The sequence below is a fragment of the Monodon monoceros genome, unplaced genomic scaffold, assembly GCF_005190385.1.
Source record: "Monodon monoceros isolate NGI ecotype Baffin Bay Population unplaced genomic scaffold, NGI_Narwhal_1 Super_Scaffold_1, whole genome shotgun sequence".
Lineage (NCBI taxonomy): Eukaryota > Metazoa > Chordata > Mammalia > Artiodactyla > Monodontidae > Monodon > Monodon monoceros.
Genome location: NW_021703765.1, coordinates 29732884 through 29752687, shown reverse-complemented (window position 1 = coordinate 29752687; position 19804 = coordinate 29732884). Strand labels below are relative to the sequence as shown.

Genomic DNA, 19804 nt, shown 5'->3' with positions numbered 1-19804 from the left:
ATAAAAAAATAATTATTAAAAAAAATTTAAAAAGTAAAAAATGTACAGACAGAACCCTAAGACAAATTGTAAAAGCAAAACTATACAGACAAAATCTCACACAGAAGCATACACATACACACTCACAAAAAGAGAAAAAGGGGAAAAAGTAATATATCTTTGCTCCCAAAGTCCACCTCCTCAATTTAGGGTGATTTGTTTTCTATTCAGATATTGCACAGATTCAGGGTACATCAAGTTGATTGTGGAGATTTAATCTGCTGCTCCTTTCTCTTCTTTGTTCACACAACTCCTGGGGTTCACCTTTGGATTTGTACCCACCTCTGTGTTTGGTCGTCTGAGAGCATCTCTTCTTTGTTCAGGCAGGATGGGGTTTAACTAGCAGCTGATTTGTGGGCTCTGGCTCTCGCAGGCCCAGGGGAGGGAGGGGTACAGATGAGCAGTGAGCCTTTGGCCGCAATGGCCACCATGACGTTTCAACAGCCTGAGGTGTGCTGTGTGTTCTTCAGGGGAAATTGTCCCTGAATACCAGGACCTGGCAGTGGTGGGCAGCACAGGCTCCCAGGAGGGGAGGTGTGAAGGGTGACCTGTGCTTGCACACAGGCTTCCTGTTGGCGCCAGCCGCAGCCTTAGAGTCCCATGCCAGTCTCTGTGGTGTGCACTGATAGCCGCACCTTGCGCCCGTCTCTGGGGCTCCTTTAAGCTGCTCTCTTAATCCCCTCTCCTTGTGCACCAGGAAACAAAGAGGGAAGAAAAAGTTTCTTGCCTCTTCAGTAGGTCCAGACTTTTCCCTGGACTCCCTCCCGGCTAGCTGTGGTGCACTAGTCCCTTCAGGCTGTGTTCATGCAGCCAACTCCAGTCATCTCCCTGGGATCCGACCGAAGCCCAAGCCTCAGCTCCCGGCCCCCGCCTGCCATGACGGATGAGCAGACAAGCCTCTGGGGCTGGTGAGTGCTGGTCGACTCTGTTCCTCTGTGCGGGAATCCCTCCGTTCTGCCCTCCACACCCCTGTTTCTGTGCTCTCCTCTGTGGCTCCGAAGCTCCCCCCACCACCACCCACAGTCTTCGCCCGTGAAGGAGCTTCCTAGCATGTGGAAACCTTTCCTCCTTCACAGCTCCCTCCCAGTGGTGCAGGTCCTGTCCTTATTCTTTTGCCCTAACCAGGTACATGGGGAGTTTCTTGCCTTTTGGGAGGCCTGAGGTCTTCTGCCAGTGTTCAGTAGGTGTTCCATAGGTGCTGTTCCACATGTAGATGTATTTCTGATGCATCTGTGGGGAGGAAGGTGATCTCCACATCTTACTCTTCCACCATCTTAAAGCCCCACCTGTTTACCTTCATTTGATTATCAATAAGTATGAACAACAGCAATTGCCAACATATGAAAATATCAATAAACAATAATTTGGACTAAATATATAGTCTACAAATGAGATCCTGATATTTATATTGTTGGTTTTGAGGAAAGGGACACCATACTCTGTGCAGAAAAAATCAACAACTTGATGTCTAATTCATATTGATGCAGAAAATTGACATCTGTGCACGGGAACTGAATTTAATCTCAGAGTTTCGGGTGAAGTAGAAAAGAATAGCATTATTGCTTTGCCAGGCAAAGAGGGCCACAGCAGTCTAACGCCCTCAAAACTGTGTGTCCCAACCTGGGAGGGGTTAGTCTTATAGTCAAAGGGAGTGGTTGCTCGTAAGGATCAGGGTGCCTGCAACATCTGTATTCCTTCAATCTATAGTTCATCTGGTGTCAGGTGGCCTCATGATGGGTAAACAGTGATCTTCTTTCTAGCATGAAGAATGCTGCATCAAGTTGTTAACATCTTCCATTTGTTGGGGTTTTTAGTTATGCCGAAGAGCTCAAAGACATTGTTATATATATCCCTTGAGGAGGAGCCAGGACTCTGCCGGAAGCCTGCACTATTATTTCTCAACTGCTCCTCCTTTGACTCTACATCCCCTCCCTTCTCTGATTAGCAACTGTTTGAACCTGCCCTTTGGAACTTAGGGAGGGTCATGGAGGCTGAATGAAGCCTATTTCGTACAAATAAAAAATGGGGGATACAGAAAGGCTTTCGTGGCCAGGAGCCCCACAGGGTCTTGCATAGTTTCAATGTTAAATTAGAACTATATAAAATAAGATTTTAAATTTCAAGCAAGTATAATGAGATTAAAAAGACACAGCAAAACAAATTTTCTTAGGTAATTTTCTCAAAATTCTTTAGAAGTCCAGACTTCTCTGAAAAGTCTCTTCAGAAGATCTTGAATTCCAGAATGAATGGTAGGACTTTTTGGCTTTTAAACATAGAGGAAGTAGTGATCCTATATCATAGTGAATACAACTCAAGAGGGGTCACTGAATTGCCTTCCAAAACCCCTTACACTCTACTTCCTTCTTATAGTAATAACTGACTTCAAAGATATTATAAACATCTGTGTATTTGTCTTAATTCCTCTTCCTAAATTAAAAATTCCTCAATGGCTTAAACTGTGACATTTTATTTATTTTTTTAATTTCTAGAGGACAAACAGATTGCTTTGCAAATAGTAGACATTTAAATATTTTTGCCAATTGAATTGCATACAATGGTTATCTCTAATAACTAATTGCTAATTAAAAATGGCATGTGTGTTTTGGTAACAAAGTGTTGGATGGCAAGCCTTTGGTCAAAATGTTTCTTCTGATTTACATAATTATTTTACTATGGAAAAATTAAACTGTACTTAACTCAATGTCTAATGTTTAGAGATACTCTTTTAAAAATTAAATTTAAATGAATTTATCCATATTCAACACCTTTATAAGGAACTTAATTTAATATTTGAAAGAGGTATTCTCACATGGAAGAATAGAATTAATACTTTCAATATCCCTTTCATAGGTATCTTCTGTGGATTTGTAGACACTAGACCCATTGGTTACTGACTTTGACAATGTTGCCAATTAATAAGGAAAGCAATTTCTCCTTTGGGAAGATCACTTGTACCAGATAATATCCCTAAACTTATTGACGGTAAAGGAAACCTGAACTTTCATAATTGATGTAGATTTGAAAGAAAAAAATAATTCTAAGCTGAATATAAGGAAGAAAATAAAACCATACAAATTCTCTAAATATATCAGAGAAAAACTATTCAAAAACCTCCATCAATATGAAGACAAACATGTTTGAACAGGGACTGAAAAATATCTATTTCCCATATAAATTGTTAGATAAATATACTTGATAAGTGCATTCTCCTCTATTTGTGTGATTTTCTAGATGTACTAATATAAATTTCCTCTTGAATGAGCCAGACTGAGTTATAATTTTGTACCTTGAGCAGGTGAAAAGGAAATTATTTGGGACTTTCACCTTCCTCTAGTAAGACACCAATGGGAAGTTGTTAACCAATATTCCCATTAGAGAAGCTAAGAAATGAAATGATGAAAAAATTGAATTGCGAGTCTAATAAATTGCTCTGTGTTAAAACTTTTTCCCCTAAAATTATTTTATTTATAGCCAGACAAATGTATGTTTTCCGCTGTCTGTTAGTATGGAATGTCTAATTAGCTTAATCTTTTTTTTTTTCTTTAACATCTTTATTGGAGTATAATTGCTTTACAATGGGGTGTTAGTTTCTGCTTTATAACAAAGTGAATCAGTTATGCATATGTTCCCATATCTCTTCCCTCTTGCATTTCCCTCACTCCCACCCTCCCTATCCCACACCTCTAGGGGGTCAAAATGCACTGAGCTGATCTCCCTGTGCTATGTGGCTGCTTCCCACTAGCTATCTATTTTACATTTGGTAGTGTATGTCCATGCCAGTCTCTCACTTTGTCCCAGCTTACCCTTCCCCCTCCTCGTATGCTCAAGTCCATTTCTAGTAGGTCTGCCTCTTTATTCCCATCTTGCCCCTAGGTTCTTCATGACCTTTTTTAAGATTCCATATATATGTGTCAGCATACAATATTTGTTTTTCTCTTTCTGACTTACTTCACTCTGCATGACAGACTCTAAGCCTATCCACCTCACTACAAATAACTCAATTTTGTTTCTTTTTATGGCTGAGTAATATTCCATTGTATATATGTGCCACATCTTCTTTATCCATTCATCTGTTGATGGACACTTAGGTTGCTTCCATGCCCTAGATATTGTAAGTAGAGCTGCGATGAATTTTGTGGAACATGACTCTTTTTGAATTATGGTTTCCTCAGGGTATATGCCCAGCAGTGGGATTGATGGGTCATATGGTAGCTATATCTTGAGTTTTTAAAGGAACTCCATAGTGTTCTCCATAGTGACTGTATCAATAGACATTACCACCAACAGTGAAAAGGGTTCCCTTTTCTCCACAACCTCTCCAACCTTAATTGTTTGCAGATTTATGATGATGGACATTCTGACAGATATGAGATGATATCTCATTGTATTTTTATATGCATTTGTCTAATGATTAATGATGTTGAGCATTCTTTCATGTGTTTGTTGGCAATTTGTTTATCTTCTTTGGAGAAATGTCTATTTAGGTCGTCTGCCTATTTGTAGATTGGGTTGTTTGTGTTTTTGATATTGAGCTGCATGAAAATTTTGGAGATTAATCCTTTGTCAGTTGCTTCATTTGCAAATATTTTCTCCCATTCTGAGGGTTGTCTTTTCAACTTGTTTATGGTTTCCCTTGCTGTGCAAAAACTTTTAAGTTTCATTAGGTCCCACTTGTTTATTTTTGTTTTTATTTCCATTTCTCTAGGATGTGGGTCAAAAAGGATCCTGCTGTGATTTATGTCATGGAGTGTTCTGCCTATGTTTTCCTCTAAGACTTTGATAGTTTCTGGCCTTACATTTAGGGCTTTAATCCATTTTGAGTTTTTTTTTTGTGTATGGTGTTAGAGAGTGCTCTAATTTCACACTTTTACATGTACCTGTCCAGTTTTCCCAGCACCACTTATTGAAGAAGCTGTCTTTTATCCACTGTAAATTCTTGCCCCCTTTATCAAAGATAAGGTAACCATATGTGCATGGCTTTATCTCTTGGCTTTCTATCCTATTCCATTGATCTATCTTTCTGTTTTTGTGCCAGTACGACAGTGTCTTGATTACTGTAGCTTTGTAGTATAGTGTGAAGTCAGGGAGCCTGATTTCTCCACCTCCGTTTTTCTTTCTCAAAATTGCTCTGGCTTTTCAGGGTCTTTTGCGTTTCCATAAAAATTGTGAAATTTTTTGTTCCAGTTCTGTGAAATATGCCAGTGGTAGTTTGACAGGGATTGCACTGAATCTGTAGATTGCTTTGGGTAGTACAATCATTTTCACAATGTTCATTCTTCCAATCCAAGAACACAGGATATCTCTCCATCTACTTGTATCATTTTTAATTTCTTTCATCAGTATTTTAAAATTGTCTGCATAGAGGTCTTTTGTCTCCTTAGGTAGGTTTATTCCTGGATATTTTATTCTTTTTGTTGCAATGGGAAATGGGAGTGTTTTCTTAATATCATGTTCAGATATTTCATCATTAGTGTATAGAAATGCAAGTGATTTCTGTGCATTAATTTTGTATCCTGCTATTTTATGAAATCCATTGATTAGCTCTAGCAGTTTTCTGGTAGCATCTTTAGGATTCTCTATGTATAGTATCATGTCATCTGCAAACAGTGACAGTTTCACTTCTTTTCTGAATTGGTTTCCTTTTATTTCTTTTTCTTCTCTGATTCTGTGGCTAAAACTTCCAAAACTATGTTGAAAAAGAGTGGTGAGAGTGGGCAACCTTGTCTTGTTCCTGATCTTAGTGGAAATGTTTCCAGTTTTTCACCATTGTGGATAAGGTTGGCTGTGGGTTTGTCATATATGGTCTTTATTATGTTGAGGAAATTTCCCTCTATGCCTATTTTTCAGTAGGGTTTTTATCATAAATGGTGTTGAATTTGTCAAAATCTTTCTCTGCATCTACTGAGATGATCATATGGTTTTTTCTCCTTCAATTTTTTAATGTGGTGTATCACATTGAATGATTTGCATATATTGAAGAATCCTTGCATTCCTAGGATAAACCCCACTTGATTATGGTGTATGATCATTTTAATGTGCTGTTGGATTCTGTTTGCTAGCATTTTGTTGAGGATTTTTGCATCCATGTTCATCAGTGATATTGGTCTGTAATTTTCTTTCCTTGTGACATCTTTGTCTGGTTTTGGTATCAGAGTGATGCTGGCCTTGTAGAATGAGTTTGGGAGTGTTCCTCCTTATGCTATATTTTGGAAGAGTGTGAGAAGAATAGGTGTTAGCTCTTCTGTAAATATTTGATAGAATTCACCTTTGAAGCCATCTGGTCCTGGGCTTTTGTTTGTTGGAAGATATTTAATCACAGTTTCAATTTCAGTGCTTGTGATTGGTCTGTTCATATTTTCTATTTCTTCCTTGTTCAGTATCAGAACGTTGTGCATTTCTAAGAATTTGTCCTTGGCTTCCAGGTTGTCCCTTTTATTGGCGTAGAGTTGCTTGCAGTAATCTCTCATGATCCTTTGTATTTCTGCAGTGTCAGTTGCTACTTCTTCTTTTTCATTTCTAATTCTGTTGATTTTAGTCTTATTTTTCTTGACAAGTCTGACTAATAGTTTATCAATCTTGTTTACCTTCTCAAAGAACCAGCTTTTAGTTTTATTCATCTTTTCTATCTTTTCCTTCATTTCTTTTTCATTTACTTCTGACCTGATCTTTATGATTTATTTCCCTCTGCTACTTTTGGGGTTTTCTTGTTCTTCTTCCTCTAATTGCTTTAGGTGTAAGGTTAGGTTGTTTATTTGAGATGTTTCTTGTTTCTTGAGGTAGGATTGTATTGCTATATCCTTCCCTCTTAGAACTGCTTTTGCTGCATCCCATAGGTTTTGGGTCCTTGGGTTTCATTTTCTTTTGTTTCTAGGTATTTTGTGATTTCCTGTTTGATTTCTTCAGTGATCTCTTGGTTATTAAGTAGTGTAATGTTTAGTCTTCATGTGCTTGTATTTTTTACAGATCTTTTCCTGTAATTTATATCTAGTCTCATAGAGTTGTGGTTGGATAAGATACTTGATATGATTTCAATTTTCTTAAACTTACCAAGGTTTGATTTTTGACCAACATATGATCTATACTGGAAAATGTTCCATGGCCATTTGAGAAGTGTATTTTGTTGTTTTTGGATGGAATGTCCTATAAATATCAATTAAGTGCATCTTGTTTAATGTATCATTTAAACCTTGTGTTTCCTACTTTATTTTCATTTTTGATGATCCCTCCATTGGTAAAAGTGGGTTCTTCAAGTGTCCTACTATGATTCTGTTACTGTTGATTTGCCCTTTTATGGCTGTTAGTAATTGCCTTATGTTTTGAGGTGCTCCGATTTTGGGTGTATAAATATTTACAATTGTTACACCTTCTTCTTGGATTTGTCCCTTGATCATTATGTAGTGTCTTTCTTTGTCTCTTGTAGTAGTCTTGTTTTTAAGTCTATTTTGTCTGATATGAGAATTGCTGCTCCAGCTTTCTTTTGATTTCCACTGGCATGGACTATTTTTTTCCGTCACCTCACTTTCAGTCTATATGAGTCCCTAGGTAGGAAGTGGGTCTCTTGTAGACAGCATATATATGGGTCTTGTTTTTGTATCCATTCAGCCAGTCTATGTCTTTTGGTTGGAGCATTAAATCCATTTACATTTAAGGTAATTATTGATACATATGTTCCTATTACAATTTTCTTAATTGTTTTTGGGTTTGTTATAGTAGGTCTTTTCCTTCTCTTGTGTGTCCTGCCTAGAGAAGTTCCTTTAGCATATGTTGTAACACTGGTTCGGTGGTGCTGAGTTCTCTTAGCTTTTGATTGTAACGTTTTAGTTTCTTTGTCAAATCTGAGTGAGATCCTTGCTGGGTAGGGTAATCTTTGTTTTAAGTTTTTCCCCTTCATCACTTTAAATATGTCCTGCCACTCCTTCTGTCTTACAGAGTTTCTGCTGAAAGTTCAGCTGTTAACATTATGGGGATTCCCTTATGTGTTATTTGTTGTTTTTCCCTTGCTGCTTTTAATATTTGTTCTTTGTATTTAATTTTTAATAGTTTGATTAATATGTGTCTTGACGTGTTTCTCCTTGGATTTATCCTGCATGGGACTCTCTGTGTTTCCTGGACTGGATTAACTGTTTCCTTTCCCATGTTAGGGAACTTTCCAACTATAATCTCTTCAAATATTTTCTCAGTCCCTTTCTTTTACTCTTCTTCTTCTGGGACCCCTATAATTCATATGTTGGTGCATTTAATGTTGTCCCAGAGGTCTCTGAGACTGTCCTCAGTTCTTTTTATTATTTTTTCTTTATTCTGCTCTACAGTAGTTATTTCCACTGTTTTATCTTTCAGGTCACTTATCTGTTCTTCTGCCTCCATTATTCTGCTGTTGATCCCTTCTAGAGTATTTTAATTTCATTTATTGTGTTGTTCTTCATTGCTTGTTTGCTCTTTAGTTCTTCTATGTCTTTTTTAAACGTTTCATGTATTTTCTCCATTCTATTTGCAGGATTTTGTATCATCTTTACTATCATTATTCTGAAATCTTTTTCAGGGAGACTGCCTATTTCCTCTTCATTTATTAGGTCTGGTGGGTATTTACCTTGCTCGTTCATCTGCTGTGTGTTTCTTTGTCTTCTCATTTTGCTTAACTTACTGTGTTTGGGATTTCCTTTTTGCAGGCTACAGGTTTCTAGTTCCCGTTGTTTTTTTGTCTGCCCCCAGTGGCTAAAGTTGATTCAATGGATTGTTTAGGCTTCCTGGTGTAGTGGACTAGTGCCTGTGTTCTTGTGGGTGAGGCTGGATGTTGTCTTTCTGGTTGGCAGGTCCACATCTGTTGGTGTGTTTTGAGGTGTCTGTGGCCTTATTATGATTTTAGGCACCCTGTCAATAATGGATTAGGTTATGTTCCTGTCTTGCTAGTTGTTTGGCATAGGGTGCCCTGCACTGTAGCTTGCTGGTCTTTGAGTGGAGCTGCGTGTTGGTGTTCAGATGGAAGTCTCTGGGAGATTTTCACTGTTTGATATTACGTGGAGTTGGGAGGTCTCTTCTAGACCAATGTCCTGAACTTGGCTGTCCCACTTCAGAGGTACAGCTCTGATGCCTGGCTGGAGTACCAAGAGCTTGTCATCCACACAGCTCAGAATAAAATGGAGAAAAAAAAGTAAGTAAGAAAGAAGAAGATAAAATATAATATAATATAATAAAGTTATAAAAATAAAAATAATTATTAAAAATATTTTTCAAAAATAATTTAAAAAAGAAAGAAGAGAGTAACCAAACCAAAACACAAATCCACCAATGATAACAAGCGCTCAAACTATACCAAAAAAAACCCCAAAAAACAAAAACGGACAGACAGAAGCCTAAGAGAAATGCTAATAGCAAAGCTATACAGACAAAATCACAGACAGAGACATACACATACACACTCACAAAAAGAGAAAAAGGGGAAAATATATAGATATCATTGCTCCCAAGTCCACCTCTTCCATTTCGGATGATTCATTGTTTATTCATGTATTCCAGAGATGCAGGGTACGTCAAGTTGATTGTGGAGATTTAATCCGTTGCTTCTGAGGTTTCTGGGAGAAATTTCCCTTTCTCTTCTTTGCTCTCACAGCTCCTTGGGTTCAGCTTTGAATTTGGCTGTGCCTCTGCATGTAGGTCTCCTGAGGCATCTGTTTTTCTTTCAGAGAGGATGGGGCTAAAGGAGCAGCTGATTTGGAGGCTCTGGCTCACTCAGGCACAGGGGATATGGAGTGCGGGGTGAGCCTGGGGCGGAAAAGGCCGGCATGACATTGCAACAGCCTGAGGCATGCTGTGTGCTCTCCCTGGGAAATTGTCCCTGGATCATGGGGCCTTGGCAGTGGCGGGCTGCACAGGCTCCCTGGAAGGGAGGTGTGGATAGTGACCTGTGCTTGCACACAGGCTTCTTGGTGGCTGCAGCAGCAACCTTAGCATCTCAGGCCCATCTCTGTGGTCTGCGTTGATAGCCATGGCTTGCGCCCATCTCTGGAGATCCCTTAAGCTGGGCTCTTAATCTCCTCTCCTGGCGCACCAGGAAACAAAGAGGCAAGAAGTACTCTCTTGCCTCTTTGGCAGCTCAGACATTTTCCCAGACTCCCTCCCGGCTAGCTGTGCTGCACTAGCCCCCTTCAGGCTGTGTTCATACAGCTAACACCAGTCCTCTCCCTGGGATCCAACCTCTGAAGCACAAGCCTCAGCTCCCAGCCCCAATCCATCCTGGCGGGTGAGCAGACAAGTCTCTCAGTCTGACGAGTGCTGGTCAGCACCTATCCTCTGTGTTTGAATCTCTCTGCTCTGCCTTCCACACCCCTGTTGCTGTGCTCTCCTCCGTGGCTCTGAAGCTTCCCCGCTTCACCACCCGCAGTCTCTGCTGGTTAAGGGCCTTCCTAGTGTGTGGAAACCTTTCCTCCTTCACAGCTCCCTCCCACTGGGGTAGGTCCTGTCCCTATTCTTTTGTCTCTGTTTTTTCTTTTTTCCTTTGCCCTACTCATGTACGTGGGAAGTTTCTTGTCTTTTGGGAGGTCTGAGATCTTCTACCAGAGTTCAGTATGAGTTCTGTAGGAGTTGTTCCACATGTAGATGTATTTCTGATGTATTTGTTGGCAGGAAGGTGATCTCCACATCTTACTCTTCTGCCATTCCCCCCCCCAACGCCAATTAGCTTAATCTTGTGGTATGGGTGTGCCTCATGATTATCTAAAGGAGTTATTGTCACATTCTTATTATTTTTTCCTCTTGAAGAAGGCATTTTTAATTTATTCTTATATATTGCCCTATTCAAGCCATTAGACATGAGAAGCTGGATAGCAAAATTAGGTTTTTGAAATGCCAATTCATGTAAAGCTTAAACAATGATGAAAATAATAAATAGTATAGTGAATTTATGATTTCATAAATGATACATTATACTGTTGAATTTTCCAGCAAGGTAAAGGATTCAGAGCTATTGCCCAGAGATTCTTTTCTATAACTCATAGTTGGTCGTGCAGAGTTATCAACATTCCAGTATCAAGATACTTAGAAAATTGATTTAGAGAAACAAGAAAGAGTTGCAGCAAACTGCCTTTAAAAGTGATTATTTTCTCTTCAGAAACAATCTTTGAGGAAGTACTTCTTGACTAACAACATACAGATTGCCTATAATTAAATCTTACTAACTGATTTTCATTAATAAAGAGACCTTGCTGAATTATTGGATATTTTAAAATGAGTACATTTTATTCATTTCAGCAGTAGCTTTTAAGCAAATGCCCTGGTGTATTTTCAAGAAGGGATACAAGATAATTTGTGTAGGTTAACAGTTTATATATACAGTATGGCCTTGCATTAAAATTGAGTAATGAGCAAAATAGGAACTAGAGGAACTCACCTATTGGAGTGAGGGTAAGAGATATTTATACTGAGGGAGTAAAAAGGGTAAGTGATGATGTGTAGTCAAAGTATCTCACAATCTAGGAAAGCAGACAGCCATGAGGGATCCAAAAGCCATGTTTTCCTCTACCACAAAATAATGCTTGTTATGTTTTCAGTGCCAGTGTGTTTCTTGACAAAGAACGCTATGGCAGAATATACTTGGAAATTGTCCACTGATACTTTAAAGTGCCTCCTTGAATGAGTAAAGCAGTTTTAAAGACATCTTTTCTGCTTTAATTGAGGGAGAAATATGTTCTCAAGTGCAATGTTCCTGCAGTGTATTATGATAGAAAGAAAACTGGATAGGAAGAATGAAACATGTCTGGAGGCTCTGACAATATTTTGATTCTTTGGATCTTAATTGCCTCATCTTGAAGATGGTGCACAAAATTATATTTACATTTATATCTATATCTAGCATCCTTTCCAAATGCACCCTTAGTATTCTTTAATAATTCTGCAATAAAAAGTTCAGAGACTGTAAGGTGAGCAAATGACCAAATAAGCATACAACTGCATCAGATATATTTTCCAGAGCACAGTTTTTCAAGTGCAGGTAGATACACATTAGTGGATCCTGAAATCAACTTAATGTATTCCATCATCATTTATCAGAAAGAAACAGAATATAATGGAAAATACAAGAATGCATGGCCAGAAGTAAGGACAAATATTGTATGTTGAAACTTTTATTGTGGTAGCCTACCTACTGTATATGTATGTGTGCAATGAGTCTAGAGTAAAATATATTTCTTATTGTCCATAGGTATCAATAATATTTGTGAACTATTTAGAGTGTCTGTTTTAGCTAAAGGAGAAAAGAGGCCTCTACTCAATAATAGCTGAAACCATGCACCTGCATTTGGGACTTGAACACTTGTGTTGGGACTTGAACTCTTGTGATGGGACTCAAACTGAGGCTAAACCCAGATTAGGGCATGAACCCACATGGCCTGGACTCAAACCTGGCCAAAACCCTGATTGCGAATTGAATTCATGAGGCTGGGACTTGAACCCAGCCAAAACCTACAGTCTTCAAACTGAGATCACACATATGGTTTCAGGACTTAATGAAGCTCAGGTTCTTGATGTCTCATCCAGAAAGAATTCAGTGAGAGACAAAGTGATAGGTAAGAAGTGAATTTATTTATTCCACAGAAAGAGTGTAGACCATCTCAGAATGCCAGAGCAGCCTTGGAAGAATCACACTCCACAGACAGAGTTGGGGCCCTCTCAGAATGTGAAAAAGGCACACAGGGTACAGTGTCAGTTTTTATAGGGGTGGGTAATTTCATAGGCTAATGAGTGAGAGGAGTATTCCAGCTATTTCAGGAATTGGGCTACTGCCCACGTTTTGATACTTATGGTCTGTCTTGGAACTGTCATGGCACCTGTGGGTGTGTCATTTAGCTTCCTGATGTGTTACAGTGAGTGTATACTGAGGCTCAAGGTATAGTGGACGTCAACTTGTCCACCATCTTGGACCTATTTTGTTCTAATCAGTTTATGTTATGTCCTTGGGCTATGTCATTCTTTCAAGGGTTGTGCCCTGCCCCCTTCCCTCCTGTTTTGGTCGGGTCATGATAATCAGGGAATTGATGGCTACATTGTCATTGCTGAAAAACAAATAAATTAAATTTAACAAAAATTCACCAGTTCATCAATAAATTATTAACCAGTGTAAACATTAGTATTCTAATAGTTTCTAGTAATTTATTTCTCAGTGACTAATTTAATTATAAAACATAAACAACAAAATGGTAGTAAGATAAAGTTTTAGAGGGAAAACAGTATATCTAGAGGAAAAAATAATCCCAGATATTTCTCTGAAATAAATTTGTTCAAATTTTAAATGTATTTCAATAAAAATTGCATTGAAGTAAAAATAAGGAGGCTCTTTACATAATAGGAATGTAAACTAGCTGTAGGATCCTTCTTGGCTTGCTCTGGTTAAACAGCTGGCATTAGCAGGGAAGATTTTTTCACTAAGAAATATTCCTGTACATTTTCTGTGACTTAACTTCCTCATCTTTATAATAAAGAAATCCTCTCAGAGGTCTCTATTAGTTATGAAGGTACATGATTACATGAGGTTTTATCCTTAGTTTTTCACAGCTAAAATTATTTGTCACTTTTATTTTGTTTAATTCATATTATTTAGAACACTATTAATTTGCATTACTTTTTTTGGGGGGTGTCTCCTCTAAATTTTCTACATTCTTTTCAAAACTATAATTCTGTAAAACCTTTTTTATGTTTCTGTTGTAGAATTTCCCCATGTAAATTTCCATTATTAGGAGACAAAGAAAACTCTGAAGCAAAGCAACAAACTCAGAAAAAAAATAGTATGCAATAGTTCTTCTCTTCCTTTTTTCTTGTGTGTGTGTTTGTGTATGTGTGTGTGTGTGTGTGTGTGTGTGTATGTGTTGATAAAGACTCTCTCTTTGACCAATTTTAGTCAGGTTTCTCTAAGTCCTCTTTTCAGCTAGGCCTTGACCTTGGCCCCTGTCCTTTCTAGGCCTGTACAGGCCATCTGTAGCAAGACTCCTGCTAAGTCAGTGTAGAGAAATTCCCCTACCATTGATATCTAACACCTTGGCCTGGCTTCACTAAGAATTCTTTTAAGCCTGGTTAGCAAGAATTCTCCTACTCTTGATGTCTCTTCTTAAATATTTTTTATCCACCAATGCCTCCTCTCATTTCCCCCTCCTTTGCCTATAAAACCCCACTTTTCCTTGTATTTGGAATTAAGCTCAGTTTATAATGAAGTCTCTTTACTCCTAGTTCCTGAATAAAATGTGTTTTTACTACTTTACTGTCTGGCTCTGATTCCTTTAAACAGTGTACATGCTTTAGAAAATGTTCAGAGCAGGGAAGACTCCATTAAATTCAATAAACCTGTACAAGGCACTACCTGAAAAATGCAAAGAAATAGAATCTGACACAGTAAAAAGAAGTTGTTTACACTTTGACAGTATTTACCTCCTGTCTTCGCATTAACAAAGGAAGTCCATATGAAAGTATGACTTAATTTGACAGTTTAGGGGAAATTTTTGAAATGCAAATCAACATTCCTTATAGATAGCCTTAAGACTAAGGATATTTCAGGTAAACAAACTGAAAGCAACATGTTTATTAAGTGGATATCGAGAATTCGGAAAATGTTTTTCATTAACTTTAAAAGAGTGGTCTCTTCTATCTCTTAGTCCCTTGTTGGTTTATTCTCAAGTAGATCACAGAGGTCATAGGCCTGGCCTCATAATGAACAATTGGATTGGTTAGTCAATCAACTAAATTTGAAAGATATCTCAGGTTCATTTAAAACAAAAATGAAGAGACCCACAACACCTCACTCAAAGCAAAGAGATATGCACCTATTCATTAAAGTGATTAAGAGCCTCAACATCCATTATATGATAGTCAATTATTTAGGCCAAAATCTTGAAGATATCTTTGGACATTTTACCTCTCTTAAGTTCCATGAATTTTTATTTTTATTACCAAAATATCATTCAAATATGTCTAGATTCTTTATCATATTACTCTAGTTCAAAATCTTATGTTTCTCTTGAAAATCTCTTGCAATAGACTCAAAATTGATTTCTCTGTAGCTATTTTCTTTCTCTTGCATTAGAACTTTTACAATGATACTAGAATTATCATTTGAAAAAACATCATGCATATGTCATCAACTATTAGGATAAAAATCATAGCTGTTAACACAACATGATAGTGTACATTGTCTTTCATGTTACCCATCATACCTTGTCAGCCTCAATTTACACCACTGTCCAAACAGCTACTCTGTCTAGTCAGACTTACCGAAGTACTTTCCATATATGAGCATACTTTTATCCCATGGCTTAGAATGGCCATCAACTTCTCCTTCATTTTGATATCATACCAACACAGACTCTCCTTGGCTAACATTTAGTCAAGCTCCTCTGACCCCTCCTATAAACTAGTCCTTGACTTTTAGGCTTCCATGTGTTTCTCTGCATTGCCTAGTGTTAGTAAGAATTTTGCTAAGTCAGTTTAGAGGGAATGCCCCACACTTCATATCTGATCAAATTCATCATTCCCCACCATCATCCTCCAGGTGATATCTAATTATCTTGGTCTGCCTTCAGCAAGAATACTATTAAGTATGTTTAACCAGAATCCATGCTAGACAACTAACTGCTGAAAAATCATCAATAGGAAGACACTGGAACTCATCAAAAAGACACCCCAAATCCAGAGACAAAGGAGAAGCCACAATGAGATGGTGGGAGAGGAGCAATCACAATAAAATAAAACCCCATAACTGCTGGGTGGGTGACTCAAAAACTGTAGAACACTTATAGCACAGAAGTCCACCCACTGGAGTGAAGGTTCTGAGCCCCACATCAGGCTTCCCAAACTGGGAGTCCAGCAACGGGAGCAGGAATTCCTAGAAAATCAGACTTTGAAGGCTAGCGGGATTTGATTGCAGGACTTTGATAGGACTGGTGGAAACAGAGACTCCACTCTTGGAGGGCACACACAAAGTAGTGTGCACATCGAGACCCAGGGGAAGGAGTAGTGACCCCACAGGAGACTGAACCAGACTTATCTGTTAGTGTTAGAGGGTCTCCTGCAGAGGTGGGGGGTGGCTGCTTCTCACCATGAGGACAAGGACACTGACAGCAGAAATTCTGGGAAGTACTCCTTTGTGTGAGCCCTCCCAGAGTCTGCCATTAGCCCCACCAAAGAGCCTGGGTAGGCTCCAGTGTTGCATCATCTCAGGCCAAACAATCAACAGGGAGAGAACCAAGACCCACCCAGCAGCAGACAAGCAGATTACAGTTTTACTGAGTTCTGCTCAACAGAGCAATAGCCAGCTATACCCACCACCAGTCCCTCCTATCAGTAAACATGCACAAGCTTCCTAGATAGTCTCATCCACCAGAGAGCAGATAGCAGAAGCAAGAAGAACTACAATCCTGCAGCCTGTGGAAGAAACAACACATTCACAGAAAGATAGACAAGATGAAAAGGCAGAGGGCTATGTACCAGATGAAGGAACAAGATAAAACCTCAGAAAAACAACTAAATGAAGTGGAGATAGGCAACTTTCCAGAAAAAGAATTCAGAATAATGATAGTGAAGATGATCCAGGACCTGGGAAAAAAGAATGGAGGCAAAGATTGAGAAGATGCAAGAAATGTTTAACAAAGACCTAGAAGAATTAAAGAACAAAGAAACAGAGATGAAAAATACAATAAATGAAATGAAAACTACACTAGAAGGAATCAATAGCAGAATAGCTGAGGCAGAAGAACGGATAAGTGACTTGGAAGACAGAATGGTTGAATTCACTGCTGCAGAACAGAATAAAGATAAAAGAACGAAAAGAAATGAAGACAGCCTAAGAGACTTCTGGGACAACATTAAATGCAACAACATTCACATTATAGGGGTCCCAGAAGGAGAAGAGAGAGAGAAAGGACCTGAGAAAATATTTGAAGAGATTATAGTTGAAAACTTCCCAAACATGGGAAAGGAAATATCCACCCAAGTCCAGGAAGTACAGAGAGTCCCATACAGGATAAACCCAAGGAGAAACATACTGAGACACATAGTAATCAAATTGGCAAAAATGAAAGACACAGAAAAATTATTGAAAGCAACAAGGGAAAAATTACAAATAACATAGAAGGGAACTCCCATAAGCTTAACAGCTGATTTCTCAGGAGAAACTCTACAAGCCAGAAGGGAGTGGGATGACATATTTAAAGTGATGAAAGGGAAGAACCTACAACCAAGATTACTCTGCCAGCAAGAACCTCATTCAGATTTGATGGAGAAATCAAAAGCTTTAACGACAAACAAAAACTCAGAGAATTCAGCACCACCAAACCAGCTCTACAACAAATGCTAAATGAACTTCTCTAAGTGGGAAACACAAGAAAAGAAAAGGACCTACAAAAAGAACCCCAAAACAATTAAGAAAATGGTAATAGGAACATCCATATCGATAATGACCTTTAAAGTGAATGGATTAAATGCTCCAACCAAAACACAGGCTTGCTGAATGGATACAAAAACAAGACCCATATATATGCTGTCTACAAAAGACTCACTTCAGACCTAGGAACACATATAGACTGAAAGTGAGGAGATGGAAAAAGATATCCCATGCAAATGGAAATCAAAAGAAAGCGGTAGTAGCAATACTCATACAGATAAAATAGACTTTAAAATAAAGAATGTTACAAGAGACAAGGAAGGATACTACATAATGATCAAGGGATCAATCCAAGAATAAGATATAAGAATTAGAAATATATGTGCACCCAACATAGGAGCACAACCATACATAAGGCAACGGTTAACAGCTATAAAAGAGGAAATTGACAGTAACACAGTAATAGTGGGGGACTTTAACACCTCACTTACACCAATGGACAGATCGTCCAAAATGAAAATTAATAAGGAAACACAAGCTTTAGAAGACACAATAGACCAGATAGATTTAATTGATATTTATAGGACATTCCATCCAAAAACAGCAGATTAAACTTTCTTCTTAAGTGTGCATGGAATATTCTGCATGATAAATCACATCTTGGGTCACAAATCAAGCCTCAGTAAATTTAAGAAAATTGAAATCATATCAAGCATCTTTTCTGATCACAATGATATGAGATTAGAAATCAATTACAGGGAAAAAGAATGCAAAAAGGCACAAACCCATGGAGGGTGAACAATACGTTACTAAATAACCAAGAGATCACTGAAGAAATCAAAGAGGAAAAAAAAAAAACAAACCTAGAGACAAATGACAATTAAAACACGATGACCTAAAGACTATGGGATGCAGCAAAATAAGTTCTAAGAGGGAAGTTTATAGCAATACAAGCCTAGCTAAAGAAATAAGAAAAATCTCAAATAAACAATCTAAACTTACACCTAAAGGAACTAGAGAAAGAAGAACAAACAAGACCCAAAGTTAGAAGAAGGAAAGTAATCATAAAGATCAGAGCAGAAATAAATGAAATAGAAAAAAAGGAAACAATAACAAAGATCAATAAAACTAAAAGCAAGTTCTTTGAGAAGATAAACAAAATTCATAAACCATTGGCCAGACTCATCAAGAAAAGGAGGGAGAGGACTCAAATCAATAAAATATGAAATGAAAAAGGAGAAGCTCCAACAGACACTGCAGATACACAAAGCAACCTAAGAGACTACAAGCAACTCTATGCCAATAAAATGGACAACCTGGAAGAAATGGACAAATTTTTAGAAAGGTATAACCTGCCAAGACTGAACAAGGAAGAAATAGAAAATATGAGCAGACCAATCACATGTAATGAAATTGAAACTGTGATTAAAAATCTTCCAACAAACAAAAGTCCAGGACCAGACGACTTCACAGGTGAATTCTATCAAACTTTTAGAGAAGAGTTAACACCCATCCTTCTCAAACTCTTCCAAAAAATTGCACAGGAAGGAATACCCCAAAACTCATTCTATGAGGCCACCATCACCCTGATACCAAAACCAGGCAAAGATACTACAAAAAAAAAAAAAAAATTACAGACCAATATCACTGATGAATAGAGACACAAAAATCCTCAAGAAAATACCAGCAAACAGAATCCAACAACACATGGAAAGGATCATACACCATGATCAAGTGGGATTTATTCTGTGGATGCAAGGATTTTCAATATACGTAAATCAATCAATGTGATACACTATAGTAACAAATTAAAGAAGAAAAACCATATGATGATCTCAATAGATGCAGAAAAAGCTTTTGACAAAATTCAACACCAATTTATGATAAAAACTCTCCAGAAAGTGGGAATAGGTGGAACCTATCTCAACATAATAAAGGCCATGTACAACAAACCCACAGCAAACATCAGTCTCAATGGTGAAAAACTGAAAGCATTTCCTCTAAGATCAGGAACAAGACAAGGATGTCCACTCTCATCACTGTTATTCAACATTGTTTTGGAAGTCCTAGCCATGGCAATCAGAGAAGAAAAATAAATAAAAGGAATACAAATTGGAAAACAAGAAGTAACACTGTCACTGTTTGCAGCTGACATGATAGTTTACATAGAGAATCCTAAAGATGCCATGAGAAAACTACTAGAGCTAATCAATGAATTTGGTAAAGTTGCAGGATACAAAATTAATGCCCAGAAATCTCTTGCATTCCTATACACTAATGATGAAAAATCTGAAAGAGATATTAAGGAAACTCTCCTATTCACCATAGAAACAAAAAGTTTAAAATACTCAGGAATAAACCTACCTAGGGAGACAAAAGACCTGTATGCAGAAAACTATAAGACACTGA

At 37.9% G+C, this 19804-nt stretch overlaps 1 protein-coding gene across 1 annotated transcript in view; it reads right to left on the bottom strand.

Moving 5' to 3' along the window:
• Window positions 1-19804, bottom strand: part of RIT2 (Ras like without CAAX 2) — a 590607-nt gene that overhangs the window by 415241 nt on the left and 155562 nt on the right. The window contains 1 exon segment of the mRNA XM_029217847.1: window positions 13037-13068. Coding sequence (XP_029073680.1) covers window positions 13037-13068 — 32 coding nt within the window.